At 53.7% G+C, this 26487-nt stretch overlaps 2 protein-coding genes across 2 annotated transcripts in view; one reads left to right on the top strand and one right to left on the bottom strand.

The window, feature by feature from the left end:
• LOC142906735 (serine/threonine-protein kinase VRK3-like) overlaps nucleotides 1-12651 on the top strand; it is a 37260-nt gene extending 24609 nt beyond the window's left edge. The window contains exons 6-9 of the mRNA XM_076055130.1: nucleotides 1-4; nucleotides 5830-5909; nucleotides 10195-10365; nucleotides 12585-12651. The exon at nucleotides 1-4 is cut by the window's left edge and continues 117 nt beyond it. Of these exons, the coding sequence (XP_075911245.1) occupies nucleotides 1-4; nucleotides 5830-5909; nucleotides 10195-10365; nucleotides 12585-12622 (293 nt within the window). The 3' untranslated portion in view covers nucleotides 12623-12651. The remainder of the gene's footprint in view (nucleotides 5-5829; nucleotides 5910-10194; nucleotides 10366-12584) is intronic.
• Nucleotides 12652-23609: 10958 nt separating this feature from the next.
• The window catches only part of LOC142906716 (uncharacterized), a 70251-nt gene continuing 67373 nt past the window's right edge, over nucleotides 23610-26487 (bottom strand). Inside the window, exon 14 of the mRNA XM_076055089.1 lies at nucleotides 23610-26204. Coding sequence (XP_075911204.1) covers nucleotides 26078-26204 — 127 coding nt within the window. The 3' untranslated portion in view covers nucleotides 23610-26077. The remainder of the gene's footprint in view (nucleotides 26205-26487) is intronic.

A 26487-nucleotide genomic window follows, 5' to 3' on the forward strand; every position in this document is an offset into this window, starting at 1 on the left:
TCAGGTAGCGGTGCCGGCCGGACAGCGGGTGTGTGTGTGTGTGTGTCAGTGTGTGTGTCAGTGTGTGTCAGTGTGTGTGTGTCAGTGTGTGTGTGTGTCAGTGTGTGTGTGTCCGGCAAAACAACCCCCTACCTCCTCGCGGTGCCGGACGGGCAACTCTGTCGTGGACAGTGCTGTGGGGGGAGTTCCAATTTTGATTGGCTCCTCCCCTCATGGCATATGTGTCCACCACAGGGGCTAAACGGGGGCTCTGGACGGGTGCGAGGGGCTGGTAACCCCTCCACCTTCAATTAATTACCACAAAACCACGAATTAAAGTGAAATATGTAACAACTAAGCTTGTGCCGGAGGCCCCGGGGGGCCAGGCGTCTATGACGTCTCCTGGCCAAACCCCAATTGGCGGAGCCAGGAGATTGAATACCTACCCTCGGGGCTACTCCAGAAACAACGAAAAGCCACTACGGGTGGCCACGTGGAATGTTCGAACGCTCACTGCAGAGGAGAGGCTGCCACTCCTCTGTCGGGAGCTGGACCGGTACCGCCTGGATCTATGCGGCATTCAGGAGGTCCGGTGGACCGGCTCTGGCTCCTGCCACCATGAGGGGTGGACAGTCCTCTACTCGGGGCAGCAGACTGCCAAACAACAGGGTGTGGGTCTTCTTTTGAACAAAAGAATGAAGGGGGCGTGGGAGCGTGGCGGTGAGGTGTGGGAAGCTGTAAGCCCCAGGCTACTTTGGGCTCGCCTTCCCATCAACCGGAGGCGAGGAATGGTGGTCGTGGTTACTTATGCCCCCACCGAAGATGAACATCCGTGGAGGGATGCAGGCAAAGCCGATGAGTCAGATGCCTTCTATGACCTCCTGTCACAGGTGCTGGCTAAAGTGGCCCCTCGGGATAGAGTCATCATGTTGGGTGACTTCAATGCCCGAGTTGGTCATGATACTGGCACCTGGTCTGGAGTGATTGGAGGGCATGGGCCAGATCAGCTCAATAACAACGGTAGGAGGCTGCTAGATTTTTGTGCAGCCCATGGGCTTGTAATTACCAACACGCTGTTCCGGCATCGGCGCATCCACACAACATCATGGATGCATGCCGGGTCCAAGCAAGAACATCTGCTGGACTACATAGTGACGGACCAGCGAATGCGAGCCCATGTCCTTGACACCAGGACCTACCGTGGAGCTGATCTGCCCTCTGACCATCGACTAGTCATCTGTAAGATGCGCCTGCCATTCTTCCACTCCGGTGGTGGGTGTACACCCAGGACCCCATTCCAACCTAAAGTGGCCTGGTCTCAGTTATCTGATGAAAGTTGCAAGCGAGAATTTCATCATCGCTTGCGGCTGGGATTGGCATCGTCCCCGACTCCTCCGGATGTCGAGGGTAAATGGGCGAGGTTTAGGACTGTGACTCATGCAGCTGCAATGGCTGCTTTGGGTACGCGGTCCAGACCTCCCCAGACACCCTGGATGACAGAGGAGTTGTTCAGGATGGTTGAGAAAAAGCGACAGGCCCACTGTCATCGGCTACAGAATCCCACGTCAGAGAATGAGGAGGCTTACCGCAGCCTTCGCTCGGAGGTTCGGAGAGCCGTGAGGCGCTGCAAGGATGGGTGGTGGTCGCGGGTTGCTGAGGAGATGGAGTCTGCCTCAGTGGCCCGTGATCACAAATCGCTATTTAACTCCATCAAAAAAGTAACCTGCAGCGCCACACCTATTACCATCATTAGGGGAAAAAACGGTGATCCAATTTCCGACCCCCAGGAACAGGTTCGCAGATTTGCTGAGCATTTCTGTGAGGTCCTGGGGGAGGGAAAATCCCACAGCCAGGAAAACATCGTGGCACAAAGTGAGGATAACCCTGCTGAGGCTGCGGTGCCTCAAATATTGGATGAAGTCACCCCCTGTGAGTGGCTGGCTGAGGTGCCATCTGCTGAGGAAGTATTGAAGGCGATCCGGAGTCTGAGACCAGGAAAGGCAGCGGGCAGAGATGATCTCCCAAGCGAAATGCTGAGGGAGGGTGGCGTTTGTGCACAGACTGCCCTATATGACATCATAACAACAGTCTGGACCACTGGACGGGTTCCGCAGGATTGGAAGGATGCCCTGGTGGTCCCCCTTTTTAAGAAGGGGGACCGCACAGACTGTAACAACTACAGGGGCATCTCACTCCTCAGTGTGCCGGGAAAGGTCCTGGCAAGGATTATTCAGCATCGCCTTGCCAGGCACGCTGAGGAGAGGCTTGCGGAGCCCCAATGCGGTTTCAGGAAAGGGCGGTCCTGCACAGATGCCATATTTTCTGTCCGTCTGCTACAGCAGAGGTGTAGGGAATTCCAACAAGACCTACATCTCTGCTTTATTGACCTGGTCAAGGCCTATGATACCATCAGTAGGCCTGGGCTCTGGGTCGTTCTTCGTGCTTTTGGAGTACCTGACCCTCTGCTCACGATCATTAAGGACCTTCATGATGGTGAGCGGGCCCGGGTAAAACTACGTGGCCGGGAGTCAGAGCCATTCCCTGTACACCTTGGGGTGCGACAGGGATGTCCTCTGGCTCCCACATTATTTAACATCTATTTTGACCACGTAGTTCGTGAAGCCTTCAATAGCTGTACCGGGGGAATCTCCATATGGTACAGATATAATGGGAGGCTAATCGATGCCCGGGTGCGGTCAAGGGATGGCTCCCTATTGCTCAACCACGTTATGTATGCAGATGACTTGGTAATAGCTGCTCAGTCAGAGGAGGAGTTGGAGACGCTGCTGCTGAGACTGGAGCGTGCCACTAAGAGGTGGGGCCTTACCATCAGCCCCACCAAAACTAAGCACCTGCCTGGGTATTTTGTACCATCGGACACTCCACCCCCACAACTCCCAATCGGTGATGGGGCAGTTGTGGAGAGAGTGGAGAGTTTCCCATACCTGGGCAGTGTGCTTATGACTGGCTCCAGTTTAACAGCAGAGGTCTCACTCCGAATCAGTCGAGCGGCAATATCTTTTCATCGGTTGCGTAACGCTGTGTGGAAGCTACCTGGTCTGTCGCTCCGCACTAAGCTTCAGGTCTTCTCGGCCACGGTCATTCCCTCCCTTCTCTACGCTTGCGAAACGTGGACCCCCCTAATGGAACATCTTCGCCGGTTAGAAACATTTAGGCTGACCTGCCTACGATCCATCCTGGGTTTAACCAGACTGGATTGTGTGAGGAGCTCACAAATCCTTGAAAGATCTGGGCAGGGTCCCATCGGTGAGCTCCTCCGGCAGGCAAGGCTGCGATGGCTGGGTCATGTAGCCCGCATGCCCAGCCACCGCATGCCGAAACAGCTTTTGTTTGGCCGGATTGAGGGGGCTAAGCGGGCGCGGCACGGGCTAGAGAAGAGATGGAGTGATGTGGTACAGGAGGACGTGGAGCTGAGTGGACTTGCCGATGACTGGTACCAGCGGTGTCAAGATCGGCCTCTGTGGAGGAGGCTCGTGAAGGATGCTACTGGGCAGTTGGAGGCAGTCGCCCTCCAACAACAACGGAGGGCGGAGGAGCGACGCTCACAACAGCGAGCGGAGCGCCGGGTGGCTAAAGCACAGCAGGTTGGCACAGTAGGGGGCACAGGTGGTGCATCAGCCAGTCATCTCAGTCAGTCGACCCGTGGCACCTGGGTCTGCCCCGTGACCTCCTGCCAGCGGGCGTTCGACACTTCACGTGGCCTCAGGGTGCACATAGCCTGGCACAAGCGTCGTGGTGACGTCACCGCCACTTAGTGGCGAATGGCGGTTGTTGTTGTTGTTGTTGTGTGTGTCTGTGTGTGTCAGTGTGTGTGTCAGTGTGTGTGTGTGTGTCTGTGTGTGTGTGTCAGTGTGTGTGTGTGTCAGTGTGTGTGTCTGTGTGTGTGTCTGTGTGTGTCTGTGTGTGTGTGTGTCTGTGTGTGTGTGTCAGTGTGTGTGTGTGTGTCTGTGTGTGTGTGTCTGTGTGTGTGTGTCTGTGTGTGTCTGTGTGTGTGTGTGTGTCAGTGTGTGTGTGTGTGTATGTCAGTGTGTGTGTGTGTCAGTCTGTGTGTGTGTGTGTCAGTGTGTGTGTCAATGTGTGTCAGTGCGTGTGTCAGTGTGTGTGTGTGTCTGTGTGTGTGTCTGTGTGTGTGTCTGTGTGTGTCTGTGTGTGTGTGTGTCTGTGTGTGTGTGTCTGTGTGTGTGTCTGTGTGTGTGTCTGTGTGTATGTGTGTGTGTGTGTGTGTCAGTGTGTGTGTGTGTCAGTGTGTGTCTGTGTGTGTGTCAGTGTGTGTGTGTGTCTGTGTGTGTGTGCGTCTGTGTGTGTGTCTGTGTGTGTCTGTGTGTGTGTGTCAGTGTGTGTGTGTCAGTGTGTGTGTGTCTGTGTGCGTCTGTGTCTGTGCGTGTGTCTGTGTGTGTGTGTGTGTGTCAGTGTGTGTGTGTGTCTGTGTGCGTCTGTGTCTGTGTTTGTCTGTGTGTCAGTGTGTGTGTGTGTGTCTGTGTGTGTGTGTCTGTGTGTGTGTGTGTGAGTGTGTGTGTGTCTGTGTCTGTGCGTGTGTCAGTGTGTGTGTGTCTGTGTGTGTCTGTGTGTATTTTGTACCATCGGACACTCCACCCCCACAACTCCCAATCGGTGATGGGGCAGTTGTGGAGAGAGTGGAGAGTTTCCCATACCTGGGCAGTGTGCTTATGACTGGCTCCAGTTTAACAGCAGAGGTCTCACTCCGAATCAGTCGAGCGGCAATATCTTTTCATCGGTTGCGTAACGCTGTGTGGAAGCTACCTGGTCTGTCGCTCCGCACTAAGCTTCAGGTCTTCTCGGCCACGGTCATTCCCTCCCTTCTCTACGCTTGCGAAACGTGGACCCCCCTAATGGAACATCTTCGCCAGTTAGAAACATTTAGGCTGGCCTGCCTACGATCCATCCTGGGTTTAACCAGGCTGGATTGTGTGAGGAGCTCACAAATCCTTGAAAGATCTGGGCAAGGTCCCATCGGTGAGCTCCTCCGGCAGGCAAGGCTGCGTTGGCTGGGTCATGTAGCCCGCATGCCCAGCCATCGCATGCCGAAACAGCTTTTGTTCGGCCAGATCGAGGGGGCTAAACGGGCGCGGCACGGGCTAGAGAAGAGATGGAGTGATGTGGTACAGGAGGACGTGGAGCTGAGTGGACTTGCCGATGACTGGTACCAGCGGTGTCAAGATCGGCCTCTGTGGAGGAGGCTCGTGAAGGACGCTACTGGGCAGTTGGAGGCAGTCGCCCTCCAACAACAACGGAGGGCGGAGGAGCGACGCTCACAACAACGAGCGGAGCGCCGGGTGGCTAAAGCACAGCAGGTTGGCACAGTAGGGGGCACAGGTGGTGCATCAGCCAGTCATCGCAGTCAGTCGACCCGTGGCACTTGGGTCTGCCCCGTGACCTCCTGCCAGCGGGCGTTCGACACTTCACGTGGCCTCAAGGTGCACATGGCCTGGCACAAGCGTCGTGGTGACATCACCACCACTTAGTGGCGAATGGCGGTTGTTATGTGTATCTCTGTGTCTCCGTGTGTCTCCGTGTGTCTCTGTGTATCTGTGTGTCTCCGTGTGTCTCTATGTGTCTCCGTGTGTCTCCGTGTGTCTCCGTGTGTCTCCGCGTGTCTCCGTGTGTTCTCTGTGTGTCTCTGTGTCTCCGTGTGTCTCTATGTGTCTCTGTGTATCTTTGTGTCTCCGTGTATCTCTGTGTATCTTTGTGTCTCCGTGTGTCTCTCTGTGTATCTTTGTGTCTCCGTGTGTCTCCGCGTGTCTCCGTGTGTCTCCGCGTGTCTCCGCGTGTCTCTCTACGGACCTGCGTCTCCATCTCCTCCGTGTGCAGCTACAGGGAAGCGGTTCCGACGCTCATCCGGGATGTGCTGCTAAGAGCTCCGCCTGCTGCTGCTGCTGCTGGTGCATGCGGTGAGTGGGGGGAGTGGAGGGGGGCATCAGCCACAGTGTCCCCCTCCAACGCTGTTCATTGGAATTGGGCATAGCCACACACAGCACAGCAGCAGCAGCAGCAACCATGGCTACTCAACCACCACGTGTGTCACAGGGACAGCTGCCCCTGGGGGTTCCCCTACGCTACACCACGCACACACACAGCAGCAGCAACTCAACCACCACGTGAGTCACAGGGACAGCTGCCCCTGTACACCACACACACAGCACAGCAGCAACTCAACCACCACGTGTGTCACAGGGACAGCTGCCCCTGGGGGTTCCCCTATGCTACAGCACACACACAGCAGCAGCAACTCAACCACCACGTGTGTCACAGGGACAGCTGCCCCTGGGGGTTCCCCTACGCTACACCACGCACACACACAGCAGCAGCAACTCAACCACCACGTGAGTCACAGGGACAGCTGCCCCTGGGGGTTCCCCTACGCTACAGCACACACACAGCAGCAGCAACTCAACCACCACGTGAGTCACAGGGACAGCTGCCCCTGTACACCACACACACAGCACAGCAGCAACTCAACCACCACGTGAGTCACAGGGACAGCTGCCCCTGGGGGTTCCCCTACGCTACACCACGCACACAGCAGCAGCAGAGCAACTCAACCACCACGTGAGTCATAGGGACAGCTGCCCCTGGGGGTTCCCCTACACTACACCACGCACACACACAGCAGCAGCAACTCAACCACCACGTGTGTCACAGGGACAGCTGCCCCTGGGGGTTCCCCTACGCTACACCACACACACAGCAGCAGCAGCAACTCAACCACCACGTGTGTCACAGGGACAGCTGCCCCTGGGGGTTCCCCTACGCTACACCACGCACACACAGCAGCAGCAACTCAACCACCACGTGTGTCACAGGGACAGCTGCCCCTGGGGGTTCCCCTACGCTACACCACACACACAGCACAGCAGCAACTCAACCACCACGTGTGTCACAGGGACAGCTGCCCCTGGGGGTTCCCCTACGCTACAGCACACACACAGCAGCAGCAGCAACTCAACCACCACGTGAGTCACAGGGACAGCTGCCCCTGGGGGTTCCCCTACGCTACACCACGCACACACACAGCAGCAGCAACTCAACCACCACGTGAGTCACAGGGACAGCTGCCCCTGGGGGTTCCCCTACACCACGCACACACACAGCAGCAGCAACTCAACCACCACGTGAGTCACAGGGACAGCTGCCCCTGGGGGTTCCCCTACGCTACAGCACACACACACACAGCAGCAGCAACTCAACCACCACGTGTGTCACAGGGACAGCTGCCCCTGTACACCACACACACAGCACAGCAGCAACTCAACCACCACGTGAGTCACAGGGACAGCTGCCCCTGGGGGTTCCCCTACGCTACACCACGCACGCACACAGCAGCAGCAACTCAACCACCACGTGTGTCACAGGGACAGCTGCCCCTGTACACCACACACACAGCAGCAGCAACTCAACCACCACGTGTGTCACAGGGGCAGCTGCCCCTGTACACCACACACACAGCAGCAGCAACTCAACCACCACGTGTGTCACAGGGACAGCTGCCCCTGTACACCACACACACAGCAGCAGCAACTCAACCACCACGTGAGTCACAGGGACAGCTGCCCCTGGGGGTTCCCCTACGCTACAGCACACACACAGCAGCAGCAGCAACTCAACCACCACGTGTGTCACAGGGACAGCTGCCCCTGTACACCACACACAGAGGCCGTGGTGGCAATTCCACATTCCTATGGCGGCTGGGGTGGTCGAGGGCAATCGTTGTAGGTGCGCCGCGGTGGCGATGAGATGTTGACTACCTCGCCTGGTACGCAGGAGGTTCGTGGGTTCGATCCCAGACCCTGACACCACGGTGGCTAGGAGATGTTGACTACCTCGCCTGGTACGCAGGAGGTCGTGGGTTCAATCCCAGACCCTGACGATGCCTGCTGCTGCTGTAGATTTGGAGTCTGCGTCTCTCTCTCATCATCATCACCACGGTGGCGATGAGATGTTGACTACCTCGCCTGGTACGCAGGAGGTCGTGGGTTCGATCCCAAACCCTGACACCACGGTGGCTATGAGATGTTGACTACCTCGCCTGGTACACAGGAGGTCGTGGGTTCGATCCCAAACCCTGACACCACAGTGGTTATGAGATGTTGACTACCTCACCTGGTACACAGGAGGTCGTGGGTTCGATCCCAGACCCTGACACCACAGTGGTTATGAGATGTTGACTACCTCACCTGGTACACAGGAGGTCGTGGGTTCGATCCCAGACCCTGACACCACAGTGGCTATGAGATGTTGACTACCTCGCCTGGTACACAGGAGGTCGCGGGTTCGATCCCGACCCTGACGACGTCTGCTACTGCTGTAGATTTAGAGTCTGCGTCTCTCTCTCTCATCATCATCATCACGGTGGCTATGAGATGTTGACTACCTCACCTGGTACACAGGAGGTCGTGGGTTCGATCACAGACCCTAACACCACGGTGGCTATGAGATGTTGACTACCTCGCCTGGTACGCAGGAGGTCGTGGGTTCGATCCCAGACCCTGACACCACAGTGGTTATGAGATGTTGACTACCTCGCCTGGTACGCAGGAGGTCGTGGGTTCGATCCCAGACCCTGACACCACAGTGGCTATGAGATGTTGACTACCTCGCCCGGTACACAGGAGGTCGTGGGTTCGATCCCAGACCCTGACACCACAGTGGCTATGAGATGTTGACTACCTCGCCTGGTACACAGGAGGTCGCGAGTTCGATCCCGACCCTGACGATGTCTGCTACTGCTGTAGATTTGGAGTCTGTGTCTCTATCATCATCATCATCACGGTGGCTATGAGATGTTGACTACCTCGCCTGGTACGCAGGAGGTCGTGGGTTCGATCCCAGACCCTGACACCACAGTGGTTATGAGATGTTGACTACCTCGCCCGGTACGCAGGAGGTCGTGGGTTCGATCCCAGACCCTGACACCACGGTGGCTATGAGATGTTGACTACCTCACCTGGTACACAGGAGGTCGTGGGTTCAATCCCAGACCCTGACGATGCCTGCTACTGCTGTAGATTTGGAGTCTGCGTCTCTCTCTCATCATCATCATCATGGTGGCTATGAGATGTTGACTACCTCACCTGGTACACAGGAGGTCGTGGGCTTCGATCCCTCCCCTGACGATGCCTGCTGCTGCTGCTGTAGATTTGGAGTCTCCGTGGGGGTCGCGTGGATTTGTCTCTGGCACTGCCGGTTTCCCCACCCCCCACCTGCACATTCAGTGCCAACGTGAACGCTGTTTTCGAGTTTGGCTGCTGATGTCTCAACCCTCCACGTGATAAGCCACTCGGTTGGGCTGCCAACGCTTGCGATGGTCCCACGTCGCCCCTCTAAAAGAGCTACGCGGCGTGCTGAACGTCCACGTGACGTCGGCGAGTGTTACGTCATCGCCGCCGTGGTCGCCGTGGTTACCGTGGTCACCGTGGTTACCGTGGTCACCGTGGGTGACGGAGGGAGAGGCGTGCTGAACGTCCACGTGACGGCGGCGAGTGTTACGTCATCGTCGCCGTGGTCACCGTGGTTACTGTGGGTGAGGGCGGGAGCGGCGTGCTGAACGTCCACGTGACGGCGGCGAGTGTTACGTCATCGCCGCCGTCGTCGCCGTGGTCACCGTGGTTACCGTGGTGACCGTGGGTGATGGAGGGAGCGGCGTGCGTGTTGTCCACGTGACGGCGGCGAGTGTTACGTCATCATCGCCGTCGTCACCGTGGTCACCATGGTTACCGTGGCTCACGGCGGGAGCGGCTTGCGTGTCGTCCACGTGACGGCGGCGAGTGTTACATCATCACCGTGGTCACCGTGGTCACCGTGGACGACGGCGGGAGCGGCGTGCTGAACGTCCACGTGACGGCGGCGAGTGTTACGTCATCGCCGCCGTGGTCACCGTGGTTACCATAGTCACCGTGGACGACGGCGGGAGCGGCGTGCGTGTCGTCCACGTGACAGCGGCGAGTGTTACGTCATCGCCGCCGTCGTCACCGTGGTTACCATAGTCACCGTGGACGACGGCGGGAGCGGCGTGCGTGTCGGTCATCTGACGGCGGCGAGTGTTACGTCATCTCCGTCGTCACCGTGGTTACCGTGGCTAAGCCACCGGTGAACCAGCCGACCTCCCACAACCCCCCCACCTCCCGCCTGACTGTCCGCCGGTGGCCCCCCACCCACCCCCCCCCCGCCCCCCCCCAGGCCTGGAGGACTTCCTGGAGCACGCCTTCCAGCTGCCGTACGACGCAGCCCCCGACTACGCGCTGCTCCGGCGCTCCCTCGACCACCCGACCGCCTCCGCCGCCTCCGCCGCCTCCGCCGCCTCCGCCGCCTCCGCCGCCTCCGCCGCCTCCGCCGCCTCCCCTTACAAAGGTTGCTCTACCCAGCTCCTGCCCCTCCGTGCCAACCCCTCCCCCCTCCCTTTGCTCCCCCCCCCCCCTTTGCTCCCCCCCCCTTTGCTCCCCCCCCCCCTTTGCTCCCCCCCCCCCCCCGTGTCTCTAACCTGTCCGTCTTGCTACAGCAGAGGCGTTTGTGCACAGACTGCCCTCTATGACATCATGATAACAACAATCTGGACCACTGGACGGGTTCCGCAGGATTGGAAGGATGCCCTGGTGGTCCCCCTCTTTAAGAAGGGGGACCGCACAGACTGTAACAACTACAGGGGGATCTCACTCCTCAGTGTGCCGGGAAAGGTCCTGGCAAGGATTATTCAGCATCGCCTTGCCAGGCACGCTGAGGAGAGGCTTGCGGAGCCCCAATGCGGTTTCAGGAAAGGGCGGTCCTGCACAGATGCCATATTTTCTGTCCGTCTGCTACAGCAGAGGTGTAGGGAAATCCAACAAGACCTACGTCTCTGCTTTATTGACCTGGTCAAGGTCTATGATACCATCGGTAGGCCCTGGGCTCTGGGTCGTTCTTCGTGCTTTTGGAGTCCCTGACCCTCTGCTCACGATCATTAAGGACCTTCATGATGGTGAGCGGGCCCGGGTAAAACTACGTGGCCGGGAGTCAGAGCCATTCCCTGTACACCTTGGGGGTGCGACAGGGATGTCCTCTGGCTCCCACATTATTTAACATCTATTTTGACCACGTAGTTCGTGAAGCCTTCAATAGCTGTATTGGGGGAATCTCCATATGGTACAGATACGATGGGAGGCTGATCGATGCCCGGGTGCGGTCAAGGGATGGCTCCCTATCGCTCAACCACGTTATGTATGCCGATGATTTGGTAATAGCTGCTCATTCAGAGGAGGAGTTGGAGACGCTGCTGCTGAGACTGGAGCGTGCCACTAAGAGATGGGGCCTTACCATCAGCCCCACCAAAACTAAGCACCTGCCTGGGTATTTTGTACCATCGGACACTCCACCCCCACAACTCCTAATTTGTGATGGAGCAGTTGTGGAGAGAGTGGAGAGTTTCCCATACCTGGGCAGTGTGCTTATGGCCGGCTTGAGTTTAACAGCAGAGGTCTCACTCCGAATCAGTCGAGCGGCAATATCTTTTCATCGGTTGTGTAACGCTGTGTGGAAGCTACCTGGTCTGTCGCCTCCGCACTAAGCTTCAGGTCTTCACGGCCACAGTCATTCCCTCCCTTCTCTACGCTTGCGAAACGTGGACCCCCTTAATGGAGCATCTTCGCCGGTTGGAAAATTTTAGGCTGGCCTGCCTACGATCCATCCTGGGTTTAACCAGGCTGGATTGTGTGAGGAGCTCACAAATCCTTGAAAGATCTGGGCAAGGTCCCATCGGTGAGCTCCTCCAGCAGGTAAGGCTGCGTTGGCTGGGTCATGTAGCCCGCATGCCCAGCTACCGCATGGCTAAACAGCTTTTGTTCGGCCGGATCGAAGGGGCTAAACGGGCGCGGCACGGGCTAGAGAAGAGATGGAGTGATGTGGTACAGGAGGACGTGGAGCTGAGTGGACTTGCCGATGACTGGTACCAGCGGTGTCAAGATCGGCCTCTGTGGAGGAGGCTCGTGAAGGACGCTACTGGGCAGTTGGAGGCAGTCGCCCTCCAACAACAACGGAGGGCGGAGGAGCGACGCTCACAACAACGAGCGGAGCGCCGGGTGGCTAAAGCACAGCAGGTTGGCACAGTAGGGGGCACAGGTGGTGCATCAGCCAGTCATCTCAGTCAGTCGACCCGTGGCACCTGGGTCTGCCACGTGACCTCCTGCCAGCGGGCGTTCGACACTCCACGTGGCCTCAGGGTGCACATAGCCTGGCACAAGCGTCGTGGTGACGTCACCGCCACTTAGTGGCGAATGGCGGTTGTTGTTGTTGTGTGTGTCTACGTGTGTGTCCTGTGTGTGTGTGTCTGTGTGTGTGTGTCTGTGTGAGTCTGTGTGTGTGTGTGTGTGTCTACGTGTGTGTGTGTGTCTACGTGTGTGTGTGTGTCTATGTGTGTCTGTGTGTGTGTGTCTGTGTGTGTGTGTCTGTGTGAGTCTGTGTGTGTGTCTACGTGTGTGTGTGTCTGTGTGTGTGTGTCTATGTGTGTGTGTGTGTGTGCGACTAACAGCACTTTGCCCAGTCTGTTAAAGGCTACACGGGGGACCTTTGTCTTTCTGTCTTTTTGTCTTTCCATGCAGAGCGGAAGAGCCGGGGACAAGCGGCCAAACGCAAGTGAAGAGCGAGGGGCGGGGGTGGGGGGCGGGGGTGGGCGGGGGGTGGGGGCGGGGGTGGGGGCGGGGGTAAGGGCGTGGTGGAGGTGGTGGAGGTGGTGGAGGTGGTGGAGAAGATGGACGAGCAGGATGAGGTGGAGGAGCAGGATGAGGTGGAGGAGGTAGAGGAGGTTCGAGTTGGTAGAGTTGAGTCCACCACAGAGTTGAGTCCACCACAGTGCTGAGTGAGTCCACCACAAGAGTTGAGTGAGTCCACCACAGAGTTTAGTCCACCACAGTGCTGAGTGAGTCCACCACAAGAGTTGAGTGAGTCCACCACAGAGTTTAGTCCACCACGGAGTTGAGTGAGTCCACCACAAGAGTTGAGTGAGTCCACCACAGAGTTGAGTCCACCACAGAGTTGAGTGAGTCCACCACATAGTTGAGTGAGTCCACCACAAGAGTTGAGTGAGTCCACCACAGAGTTGAGTGAGTCCACCACAGAGTTGAGTCCACCACAGAGTTGAGTGAGTCCACCACAGAGTTGAGGCCACCACAGAGTTGAGTGAGTCCACCACAGAGTTCAGTGAGTCCACCACAGAGCTGAGTGAGTCCACCACAGAGTTGAGTGAGTCCACCACAGAGTTGAGTGAGTCCACCACAGAGTTGAGTCCACCACATAGTTGAGTGAGTCCACAGAGCTGAGTGAGTCCACCACAGAGTTGAGTCCACCACAGTTTAGTCCACCACAGAGTTGAGTGAGTCCACCACAGAGTTGAGTGAGTCCACCACAGAGTTGAGTGAGTCCACCACAGGATTGAGTCCACCACAGAGTTGAGTCCACCACAGAGCTGAGTGAGTCCACCACAGAGTTGAGTGAGTCCACCACAGAGTTTAGTCCACCACAGAGCTGAGTGAATCCACCACAGAGTTGAGAGAGTCCACCACAGGATTGAGTCCACCACAGAGTTGAGTGAGTCCACCACAGAGTTGAGTGAGTCCACCACAGAGCTGAGTGAGTCCACCACAGAGTTGAGTGAGTCCACCACAAGAGTTGAGTGAGTCCACCACATAGTTTAGTCCACCACAGAGCTGAGTGAGTCCACAGAGTTGAGTGAGTCCACCACAGAGCTGAGTGAGTTCACAGAGCTGAGTGAGTCCACCACAGAGCTGAGTGAGTCCACCACAGGTTTGAGTCCACCACAGAGCTGAGTGAGTCCACAGGTTTGAGTCCACCACAGAGCTGAGTGTGTCCACCACAGGTTTGAGTGAGTTAATCACAGGTTTGAGCGAGTCCACCAGAGCTGAGTGAGTCCACTACAGGATTGAGTCCACCACAGGGTTGAGTGAGTCCACCACAGGGTTGAGTCCACCACAGAGTTGAGTGAGTCCACAGAGTTGAGTGAGTCCACCACAGGGTTGAGTGAGTCCACCACATGGTTGAGTCCACCACAGAGTTGAGTGAGTCCACAGAGTTGAGTGAGTCCACCACAGAGTTGAGTGAGTCCACCACAGAGTTGAGTGAGTCCACCACAAGAGTTGAGTGAGTCCACCACAGAGTTTAGTCCACCACAGCTGAGTGAGTCCACAGAGTTGAGTCCACCACAGAGCTGAGTGAGTCCACCACAGAGCTAACCGAGTCCACCACAGAGCTGAGTGAGTCCACCACAGAGCTGACCGAGTCCACCACAGAGCTGAGTGAGTCCACCACAGGGTTGAGCGAGTTAATCACAGGTTTGAGTGAGTCCACCACAGGTTTGAGTGAGTCCACCACAGAGCTGACCGAGTCCACCACAGAGCTGAGTGAGTCCACCACAGGGTTGAGCGAGTTAATCACAGGTTTGCGTGAGTCCACCACAGTGCTGAGTGAGTCCACCACAGGGTTGAGCGAGTTAATCACAGGTTTGAGTGAGTCCAACACAGAGCTGAGTGAGTCCACCACAGAGCTGACCGAGTCCACCACACAGCTGAGTGAGTCCACCACAGAGCTGACCGAGTCCACCACAGAGCTGAGTGAGTCCACCACAGGGTTGAGCGAGTTAATCACAGGTTTGAGTGAGTCCACCACAGGTTTGAGTGAGTCCACCACAGAGCTGACCGAGTCCACCACAGAGCTGAGTGAGTCCACCACAGGGTTGAGCGAGTTAATCACAGGTTTGAGTGAGTCCACCACAGTGCTGAGTGAGTCCACCACAGGGTTGAGCGAGTTAATCACAGGTTTGAGTGAGTCCAACACAGAGCTGAGTGAGTCCACCACAGAGCTGAGTGAGTCCACCACAGAGCTGACCGAGTCCACCACAGAGCTGAGTGAGTCCACCACAGAGCTGACCGAGTCCACCACAGAGCTGAGTGAGTCCACCACAGGGTTGAGCGAGTTAATCACAGGTTTTGATTGAGAGTAACTATCGATTGCAACTGATGATGCTGATGGTTTAGCAGCAGCAGCAGCAACAGCAACCACCACCACCACCACCACACATTTCCTTAAGTCAGGACAACAAAACCTCTGTACCCCTTGTTTATTTCGGTCAAGTCACGTGGGTAGAAATACAATAATAAAAGATCACCACGTCATCGGGGTGTGAAAAGATCTCTCATAGTTGTGTTGGAAACCCTCCCCCCGGAGAGGCGTTTCAATCTTGATTTGAAGCGTACGTGGCCGCTGGGAATCCATCACAAATCCTCGGTTGTTTGGGTGAAGTCTTCACGTAGAAGGTGGACATATAAAATAGTGGTAGGAGGGAACCGTCTGGTTGTTACTCCACCAGCAGCAGCCTAACGGGGGATTGTTGTGTCCGTCCGTTCGTCCGTCGTGCATCCAAACATGGGAGGGGTGGGGCTTGGGTGGGGAGGGAGGGGCTGGGTGGGGAGGGGAGGGGCTGGGTGGGGAGGGAGGGGCTTGGTGGGGAGGGTGGGGTGGGGCTGGGTGGAGAGGGAGGGGCTGGGTGGAGAGGGGAGGGTGGGAGGGTGGGGTGGGAGGGGCTGGGAGGGGTGGGTGGGAGGGGTGGTGCTGGGTGGAGAGGGAGGGGCTGGGAGGGGTGGGGCTGAGTGGGGAGGGTGGGGAGGGAGGGGCTGGGAGGGGAGGGGCTGGGTGGAGAGGGGAGGGTGGGAGGGGTGGGGCTGGGTGGGGAGGGAGGGGCTGGGAGGGGAGGGAGGGGCTGGGTGGGAAGGGTGGGAGGGGTGGGGCTGGGTGGGGAGGGGTGGGGCTGGGTGGGGAGGGGTGGGGCTGGGTGGGGAGGGGTGGGGCTGGGTGGGGAGGGGTGGGGCTGGGTGGGGAGGGGCTGGTAGGGGGGTGGGGAGGGGCTGGTAGGGGGGTGGGGCTGGGTGGGGAAGGAGGGGCTGGGTGGGGAGGGTGGGGAGGGGCTGGGTGGGGCTGGGAAGGGGTGGGGCTGGGAAGGGGTGGGGCTGGGTGTGGAGGGGCTGGTCACCCCGTGGTGCCCTTATAAAACTCAACGTTTAACTCACGCCGGCTTGTGCCCGTCCTCACAGTCGGGCGTATTGTGCTGAACGCACCACGTGGTGGTGGTGCCTCCGTTGACCCTGGCCATTGACCGAACAACCCGACGTTCCTACCAGCTCCCTTTCCGCAGGAGAATGCGTTCAAATAAATGACGACGTTTCGGTAGCCGTGCGGAAGCGGTTCCTCGCCTACTTCATCGGTCTGTTCTTGCTGTGGTTGTTTCGCACCCGATGACGATTGCTATCGTGTTGCGATCGAAACGTCGTGACCTGTTATGTTATTTCTACCCACGTGACTTTACCGAAATTATTTTAAAAAAGCGCGTGATGGATTCCCTGCGGCCGCGAAAGCTTCAAATCAAGATTTTTTTTTTTTAAACAACAAAAAACTCGTTCTGATTCCGCTTCTGCTGCTGCTTCTGCTGCTGCTGCTTCTGCTGAACATTAAACGCAATACATTTTGATTTAAAGCTTTCGTGACTGCAGTAATTCATAGTCTTAGTTCTTTCGGTAAAGTCACCACGTTGAAGGGGAACAATAAAATAGTAAAAAATATATATATAAAACAATAAAAAAAATTCTCACGACGTTTCGACCGTAACACCTGAAGACGACCGTTTGTGTTATGGTCGAAACGTCGTGAGAATTTTTATTGTTTTATATATATTTTTATATTTTTAAAATTTTTCATTCATATATATTTTTTTATTATTTTATTGTTTCCCTTCAACGCGACCTTACCGAAAGAACTAAGGATATTAAACGCAAGGTTTTAAATCGGTGTCCACGTCCCTATCGGTTGTTGTTGTTGTTGTTGTGCAAACGAAGGAGTGGCAATTTCGATTTAATGTGCTAATTCCTTTAACAATGGGTGCCTCTGCGGATGTGTATGCTTTAACTTTTAACATAGCTATTTCTGTGACCAGTCACAAGCTAATCATTCAGCCATTTCAATGCTAAATTATATGCTAATTCCTTTGTCAAGGCGCTTTGTTCCTCTCACACAGCTTAAAGGCCGTGATCTGAACGTGGCTCTTTCACTCCAGCGCTGTCCTACCAGACAGTCTCGTCCCTTCACCTGATGAAGGCCGCTTGTGTTGGTGGCCGAAACGTCGTGAGAATATTATTGTGTTATTTTATTTGATCAATTTATTATTTTATTCTCATTCTACGTGGTGGTGGTGACTTTACCGAAAGAACCAAAGAAGAAGGAGTGGCAATTGGACATCCCCACCAGCCAATGTACAAAAAGAGGGGGGGCCTTGATAGAGAATTCAACCGTAATGAGAAAAGACGAGAAAAATCTAAGAAGTAATATTTTTAAAAAAAAATTTTTATTTAAAAACACGCTTTAATTAAATGTACCCTACTGGTAATGTAAGAACTCCACGACTCCAGAAAGTTGCCCACGAGGCTTGCCTACAACGTAAAGGGGGGACCCCCCGTGGCCAGTTACAGCCAACGTGAGTTGAGCGTGGACAACTAAGAGCCAAGCCGAAAACATAACATGTAAGAAAGAATGTTTTTTTTTAATATATATTTTTTTAAATTTGTAACGATAGCATGTAGTATCGTCATCAAGTATGACTTTAAGTATACCAAATTTTTGCAGTCGATACCACATTTGGAAAGTGGGTTAAAAAATCGAGTTACTAAGATTTGAGGATGCGACAAGAGCGGACGGACAAGAGCGAGTTAAATAAAAACGTCTCTTAAAAAAAAAACAGATTGAATTGAATATCAAAACAGGTCCCCTTGCAGGCTGGGGCTGGTAGGACAAGTCTCTGCGCTTTCTATTGCTGATTTTACACCCCAACAGCACGAGATTTCACTCCGTTAAAGTATTGCAAAAAAAACGGACGGACGGACAGACGGACAGATTCGTTCCTACCAGTATAAAAGAGACGTCTCTCTTAGCGATCATATCCAGTGCCGGATGAGCCTCGCGGCCAAACGTGTAGCTTCACGTGTAGCTGGCGTTTTCAGCGATTCTTCACTTGCTCTATTGCTATCGTACTATAACCGCCTTCCACTTTGATGAACGACTCGGGGGGCGGCGGTGGCAGTGTTTAAAGCTTAGCGAGTTGTCATATTATCTGGCAAATGAAAAAAAAAATGACTTTACTATGCGAGTAATTTTTTTTTTAAAAAATGTGTGTTTTTAAAAAAATGTAGATGTGTTTTGATTGTTTAGAGCCCTTTGATCAAGCCCCCCCCCCCTCCCCCAATATTCAAATATGCTCAAAATGCCCCCCTCCCCCCCCCACCAATATATTGCTATAAAAAAATCGCTATGCTATGTACATAAAAACAATTTGCTAAACCTTGAGCCGCAATATATGGTCTTGTCTTCATGTAAATCATTGCGTAGGTTTCTATATCCGTGGAGGGAAACAATAAAATAATAAAAAATATAAAACCGATAAAAAAATCTCACGACGTTTCGACCACAACGCAAGAGGCAAGCGTCATCAGGTGTGAAAACCACAGCAGAAAAAAATGTAGTGTGGTTTTTCAAACCCTGATGATGATTGCTTGTGCTGCTGCAATCGAAACGTCGTGAGAATTTGTATTGTTTAATATTTTTACTACTTTATTGTTTCCCTTCTACGTGCTGGTGGTGACTTTACCGAAAGAACCAAGAATATGAATCCCTGCGGTCACGAAAGCTTTAAATCAAAAGCGCAGATTTCTGTTCACATGATTGTAGTTACGGTTGTATTTTATTCATACCGAATCTCTGCCGTTACATACAATGAAACAAGAAATGGTTTAACAAAAAAACAACGTTAAAACGGAGCAATGTAAATACAATAACGCTCTTAAGACATTATTGTAAAACACAAAAGCCCATCCCACGTGTCAGCGAATTATTCTTAAATATAATGATTCTTAAATATTTTTAGATATTTTTTTTCTGGGTTGAGACCACCCCCCCCCCCCCAGACACCATGGAACATTTAACCCCCCGCCAATGTTAACTCTATGCCCTACGGCCTTGTTTTTCTATACACGACTTGGGAGATCAGATTGTGCAAAAGCGTTGGAACAGGATGATACAATGAATCAGCGACGGAATGAATGATAAATCGCGTTGTACATAGCCCCGTCCAACTTCTTAGCAGTGGGCTTAGCTCATCACAGGCCAATTCAGACACGACACTACTATGCACTACACTATACACTACACTATACACTAGTATACACTGCACTATACACTACTATACTATACATTACTACACTATACTATACACTACTACACTATACACTAAACTATACATTACTACACTATACACTACACTATACAACTATACACTACTATACACTACTACACTATACACTACACTATACTACAATACACTACACTATACACTACTATACACTACACGATACACTACACTATACACTACTACACTAGACTATACACTACACTATACACTACACTATATGCTACACTACTATACACTACACTATACACTATATGCCACACTATACGCTACACTATATACTACACTATATACTACACTATACACTACACTATACACTACTACACTCTACACTACTACACTCTACACTACACTATACTATATTCTACACTATACACTACTATACACTACACTATGCACTACACACTACACTCTACACTACTATATACTACATTATACACTACACTATACACTACTATACACTATACTATATACTGCACTATACACTACTATACACTACACTATATACTACACTACACTCTACACTACACTATACACTACACTACTATAGACTACACTATACACTACACACTACTATATACTACACTATACACTACACTACACACTACACTATACACTACTATATACACTACACTATACACTACATTATACACTACACTATCATACCTGGCACACATCAGAGTGTAGCACCTTCCCACCGTTGTCGAACAGCCCGCGGAAGTGGATGTCACAGAACTACATCTGAGGAGCCCTTTCCCCCCCTACAAGCGTGTGGACGTGCGTTGAACAAAACTCTGGGTCTCTGCTGTGTGAGTCTATGGGTCTCTGTGTGGTGAGTCTATGGGTCTCTGCTGTGTGAGTCTATGGGTCTCTGTTGTGTGAGTCTATGGGTCTCTGTGTGGTGAGTCTATGGGTCTCTGCTGTGTGAGTCTATGGGTCTCTGCTGTGTGAGTCTATGGGTCTCTGCTGTGTGAGTCTATGGGTCTCTGTGGTGTGAGTCTATGGGTCTCTGCTGTGTGAGTCTATGGGTTTCTGCTGTGTGAGTCTACGAGTCTCTGTGTGGTGAGTATATGGGTCTCTGCTGTGTGAGTCTATGGGTCTCTGTGTGGTGAGTCTACGGGTGTCTGCTGTGTGAGTCTATGGGTGTCTGCTGTGTGAGTCTATGGGTCTCTGCTGTGTGAGTCTATGGGTCTCTGCTGTGTGAGTCTATGGGTCTCTGCTGTGTGAGTCTGTGGGTATCTGCTGTGTGAGTCTGTGGGTTTCTGCTGTGTGAGTCTATGGGTCTCTGTGTGGTGAGTCTATGGGTCTCTGCTGTGTGAGTCTATGAGTGTCTGCTGTGTGAGTCTATGGGTCTCTGCTGTGTGAGTCTATGGGTCTCTGCTGTGTGAGTCTGTGGGTCTCTGCTGTGTGAGTCTATGGGTTTCTGCTGTGTGAGTCTACGAGTCTCTGTGTGAGTCTATGGGTCTCTGTGTGAGTCTATGAGTCTCTGCTGTGTGAGTCTATGGGTCTCTGCTGTGTGAGTCTATTGGTCTCTGCTGTGTGATTCTATGGGTCTCGGCTGTGTGAGTCTATGGGTCTCTGTGTGGTGAGTCTGTGGGTCTCTGCTGTGTGAGTCTATGGGTCTCTGTGTGAGTCTATGGGTCTCTGCTGTGTGAGTCTATGGGTCTCTGTGTGGTGAGTCTGTGGGTCTCTGCTGTGTGAGTCTATGGGTCTCTGCTGTGTGAGTCTATGGGTCTCTGCTGTGTGAGTCTATGGGTCTCTGCTGTGTAAGTCTATGGGTCTCTGCTGTGTGAGTCTACGGGTCTCTGCTGTGTGAGTCTGTGGGTTTCTGCTGTGTGAGTCTATGGGTCTCTGCTGTGTGAGTCTATGGGTGTCTGCTGTGTGAGGATGGTGGTGAGGATGGTGGTGAGGAAGGGAGGAGGTGATATTTTTTGCAAGGAGAGTCCCCTTCCATTAAAACTTCAGGAAGCTCTCTTTTTTCCTGACTTGCACCTGGTTGAGGCTCACCAGGTTTGAGTTTTACTAAAAACCTGTCCATTGGAAGTTTATTTTTGCCTTCTTCTAAGAATGTTCCTGAAGTGCGACACTTTTCTGGTCATTCCACACAATACTGTTACGGCTTGCAACAGTATTGTGCGGAATGACTCATCCCGACCCATACAAGTTGTAGCAAGCGAGGCGTCGTACCCCAAGACGTCGTATCACAAGCAAGACGTATCCCAAGACGTCGTATCTCAAGCAAGACGTACCCCAAGCAAGACGTCGTATCACAAGACGTCGTATCACAAGCAAGACGTATCCCAAGACGTCGTACCCCAAGCAAGACGTATCCCAAGCAAGACGTATCCCAAGACGTCGTATCCCAAGCAAGACGTATCCCAAGACGTCGTATCCCCAGCAAGACGTATCCCCAGCAAGACGTATCCCCAGCAAGACGTATCTAAAGCAAGGCGTATCCCTAGCAAGACGTATCCCCAGCAAGACGTACCCCAAGCAAGACGTATCCCCAGCAAGACGTATCCCCAGCAAGACGTATCCTCAGCAAGACGTATCCCCAGCAAGACGTATCCCCAGCAAGACGTATCCCCAGCAAGACGTATCCCAAGCAAGACGTATCCCTAGCAAGACGTATCCCCAGCAAGACGTATCCCCAGCAAGACGTATCCCCAGCAAGACGTATCCCCAGCAAGACGTATCACAAGCAAGACGTATCCCCAGCAAGACGTATTCCCAGCAAGACGTATCCCAAGCCAGACGTACCCCCAGCAAGACGTATCCCCAGCAAGACGTATCCCCAGCAAGACGTATCCCCAGCAAGACGTATCCCAAGACGTCGTACCCCAAGCAAGACGTCGTACCCCAAACAAGACATATACATTCTTGTTTAAATATTTTTATATTTTTTTATGATAGAATATAGTATTGTCATCAGTATGACTTAAGTATAACCAAGCTTGCAGTCGATACCACATTTGGGAAGTGGGTTAACATTGAGTTACAAGATTTGAGGACGCCACATCAACAAAAACAACAACAGAGTGAGTTCAATAAAAGCGTGAAGAAAGCAGTTCTAGTCCGGTCAACAGGCTGTCAATCGGGGCACATCTTTGGCGAAATGTTGACTACCTCGCCTGGTACGCAGGAGGTCGTCGGTTCGATCCTGACCCTGACGACGCCTGCTGCTGCTGCTGTAGATTTGGAGTCTGCGTCTCTCTCATCATCAGCATCATCATCATCACGGTGGCTAGGAGATGTTGACTACCTCGCCTGGTACACAGGAGGTCGTGGGTTCCATCCCGACCCTGAGGATGCCTGCTGTATATTTGTAGTCTGTCTTTCTCATCATCAACATCATCACGGTGGCTATGAGATGTTGACTGCCTCGCCTGGTACGCAGGAGGTCGTGGGTTCGATACCGACCCTGACGATGCCTACTGCTGCTGTAGATTTGGAGTCTGCGTCTCTCTCATCATCAGCATCATCACGGTGGGTGAGATGTTGACTACCTCGCCTGGAATACAGGAGGTCGTGGGTTGGATCCTGACCCTGACGACGCCTGCTGTATATTTGTAGTGTGTGCGTCTCTCTCATCATCATCACGGTGGCTATGAGATGTTGACTACTTCGCCTGCTACGCAGGAAGTCGTGGGTTCCATCCCGATCCTGAGGAATCCTTGCTGCTGCTGCTGCTGCTGTAGATTTGGAGTCTGCGTCTCTCTCTCTCATCATCAGCATCATCACGGTGGCTGTGAGATGTTGACTACCTCGCCTGGAACGCAGGAGGTCGTGGGTTCGATCCCGACCCTGACGATGCCTGCTGCTACTGCTGCTACTGCTGCTGCTACTGCTGCTGCTGCTACTGCTGCTGCTACTGCTGCTGCTGCTCCTACTACTACTGCTGCTACTGCTGCTGCTGCCGCTACTGCTGCTACTGCCGCTACTGCTGCTGCTACTGCTGCTGCTACTACTACTGCTGCTACTGCTGCTGCTACTACTACTGCTACTACTGCTGCTACTACTACTGCTGCTACTACTACTGCTGCTACTACTACTGCTGCTACTACTACTGCTGCTACTGCTGCTGCTGCTACTGCTGCTACTGCTATAAAGTTCCACGCGATAATGAGGACGAGGAGAGGCCAGACATCGTCACGCAATCGCTTAACGATGACCCCAAGGTCGCTTCTGATAACTGCACGAATAGCTTCGGTTGGTTGGGGGGGGGCCTTACCCCCCCCAACCCACCCCCCCCACCCACCCCACCCACCCCACCCACCCCCACCCCCCCCACCCACCATGTCAAATGAAACTCTTTGAATCGAGCGAACAACATCCAGAAGACTCATTTATTTCAAACGCGAAAACATCTCTCGCCCCCGTTAAAGGCTTGAAACAGCAAGTGACGTTAGTAGCGAGGAGCGGCGCTGCCTACGAAGTTTACCGGCACTGTGGGCACACACGAGAGGGGGTGGGGGGCCAGCACCACCACGCCCGACCGCCTTTGTCTCCCCCAGTGGCGATGCTTACTACGCTACACCGCCACACCAGGTTTACTCATTTGAAGCCGAGTCGACCTAGGGGAGGTCCGGGACCGGTTCAGACGATCGTCACCTGGTGGTGTTGGCCGGGAGCGGGAATCGAACCCGGGACCGCCGGGTTCGTAGCGCAGCGTGGCGCTAACCGCTGCTACACTGACGCTCCCCACTACACACACACACACACACGCCTTCATACACACACACACACACCTTCACACACACACACCTTCACACACACACACCTTCACACACACACACCTTCACACACACACACCTTGACACACACACCTTCACACACACACCTCCACACACACACACCTCCACACACACACCTTCACACACACACACCTTCACACACACACACCTTGACACACACACCTTCACACACACACCTTCACACACACACACCTTCACACACACACACACCTTCACACACACACCCACCTTCACACACACACACCTTGACACACACACCTTCACACACACACCTTCACACACACACACCTTCACACACACACCTTCACACACACACACCTTCACACACACACCTTCACACGCACACACACCTTCACACACACACACCTTCACACACACACACCTTCACACACACACACCTTCACACACACACACCTTCACACACACACACACCTTCACACACACACCTTCACACACACACCTTCACACACACACACACCTTCACACACACACACACCTTCACACACACACACACCTTCACACACACACACACCTTCACACACACTCACCTTCACACACACACCTTCACACACACACCTTCACACACACACACCTTCACACACACACCCACCTTCACACACACACCTTCACACACACACCTTCACACACACACCTTCACACACACACACCTTCACACACACACCTTCACACGCACACACACCTTCACACACAAACACACCTTCACACACACACCTTCATACACACACACTTTCACACACACACACCTTCACACACAAACACACCTTCACACACACACACACACACCTTCACACACAAACACACCTTCACACACACACACCTTCATACACACACACTTTCACACACACTTTCACACACACACCCACCTTCACACACACACCTTCACACACACACCTACACACACACACCTTCACACACACACACGACTTCACACACACACACACACCTACACACACACCTTCACATACACACACACACCTTCACACACACACACCTTCACACACACACACCTTCACACACACACACACACACCTACACACACACCTTCACATACACACACACACCTTCACACACACACACCTTCACACACACACACCTTCACACACACACACACACCTTGACACACACACCTTCACACACACCTTCACACACACACACACCTTGACACACACACCTACACACACACGACTTCACACACACACACCTTCACACACACCTTCACACACACACACACCTTCACACACACACCTTCACACACACACACCTTCACACACACACCTTCACACACACACCTTGACACACACACACACCTTCACACACACACCTTCACACACACACACACACCTTGACACACACAAACACACTTTCACACTGACACACACAAACACACTTTCACACTGACACACACAAACACACTTTCACACAGACACACACACCTTCACACACACACACCCCTTCACACACACACCTTCACACACACACACCTTCACACACACACACCTACACACACACCTTCACACACACACACCTACACACACACACACACCTTGACACACACACCTTCACACACACACACACACCTTCACACACACACACACCTTCACACACACACACACCTTCACACACACACCTTCACACACACCTTCACACACACACCTTCATACACACACACACCTTCACACACACACACACACCTACACACACACACCTTCACACACACACACACCTTCACACACACACACACACACCTTCCCACACACACACACACCTTCACACACACACACACCTTCACACACACCTTCACACACACACATACACACACACACATACACACACACACCTACACACACACACACCTACACACACACCTACACACACACACCGCGCGGTGCGTGGGGTGGTGGGTGGAATCTTAATGGGCAAAACAAAATAAAAACGTGAACAATTTTAGTGGCAGGGCCGGGTGGATGGATGGATGGATGGGATGGGGGGGATTGGGGTGGATGGGGGTGGTGGAGGTCTCTCACTGCTCAGTCGCGGCGAGAGACTCCCTGCCGGCACCTGCCGTGGGCGGTTCTGCCAGAGTCTCCGCTCGCCGACCCAGGCTTTGGAAGTAAGAGTAGGCCCAGGTCACCAGCTGCTCCGGCAGGCTGTGCGGCAAGGCGGTGGAGCAGCGGTGGAGCAGCGGTGGAGCAGCGGTGGAGCAGCGGTGGAGCAGCGGTGGAGCAGGAGGGGGGAGGAACGGCAGCGAGGGAGATATGAAGGAAGGAACGAGATGAGAGACGGGGCAGAAGGAGGGAGGGGGAGAGGGGGAGAGAGACGGCGCGTCGCGTCACCGTCACCGTGGCGACAGCACGTCGCTTCACCGTCACCGTGGCGACCGCGCGTCGCTCAACGTCGCGTCACCGTCACCATGGAGACCGCGCGTCGCTT

This window comes from Petromyzon marinus, chromosome 69, assembly GCF_048934315.1.
Source record: "Petromyzon marinus isolate PM22_M1 ecotype Great Lakes invasive population chromosome 69, UKy_Petmar_22M1.pri1.0, whole genome shotgun sequence".
NCBI classification, from domain to species: Eukaryota; Metazoa; Chordata; class Hyperoartia; order Petromyzontiformes; family Petromyzontidae; genus Petromyzon; species Petromyzon marinus.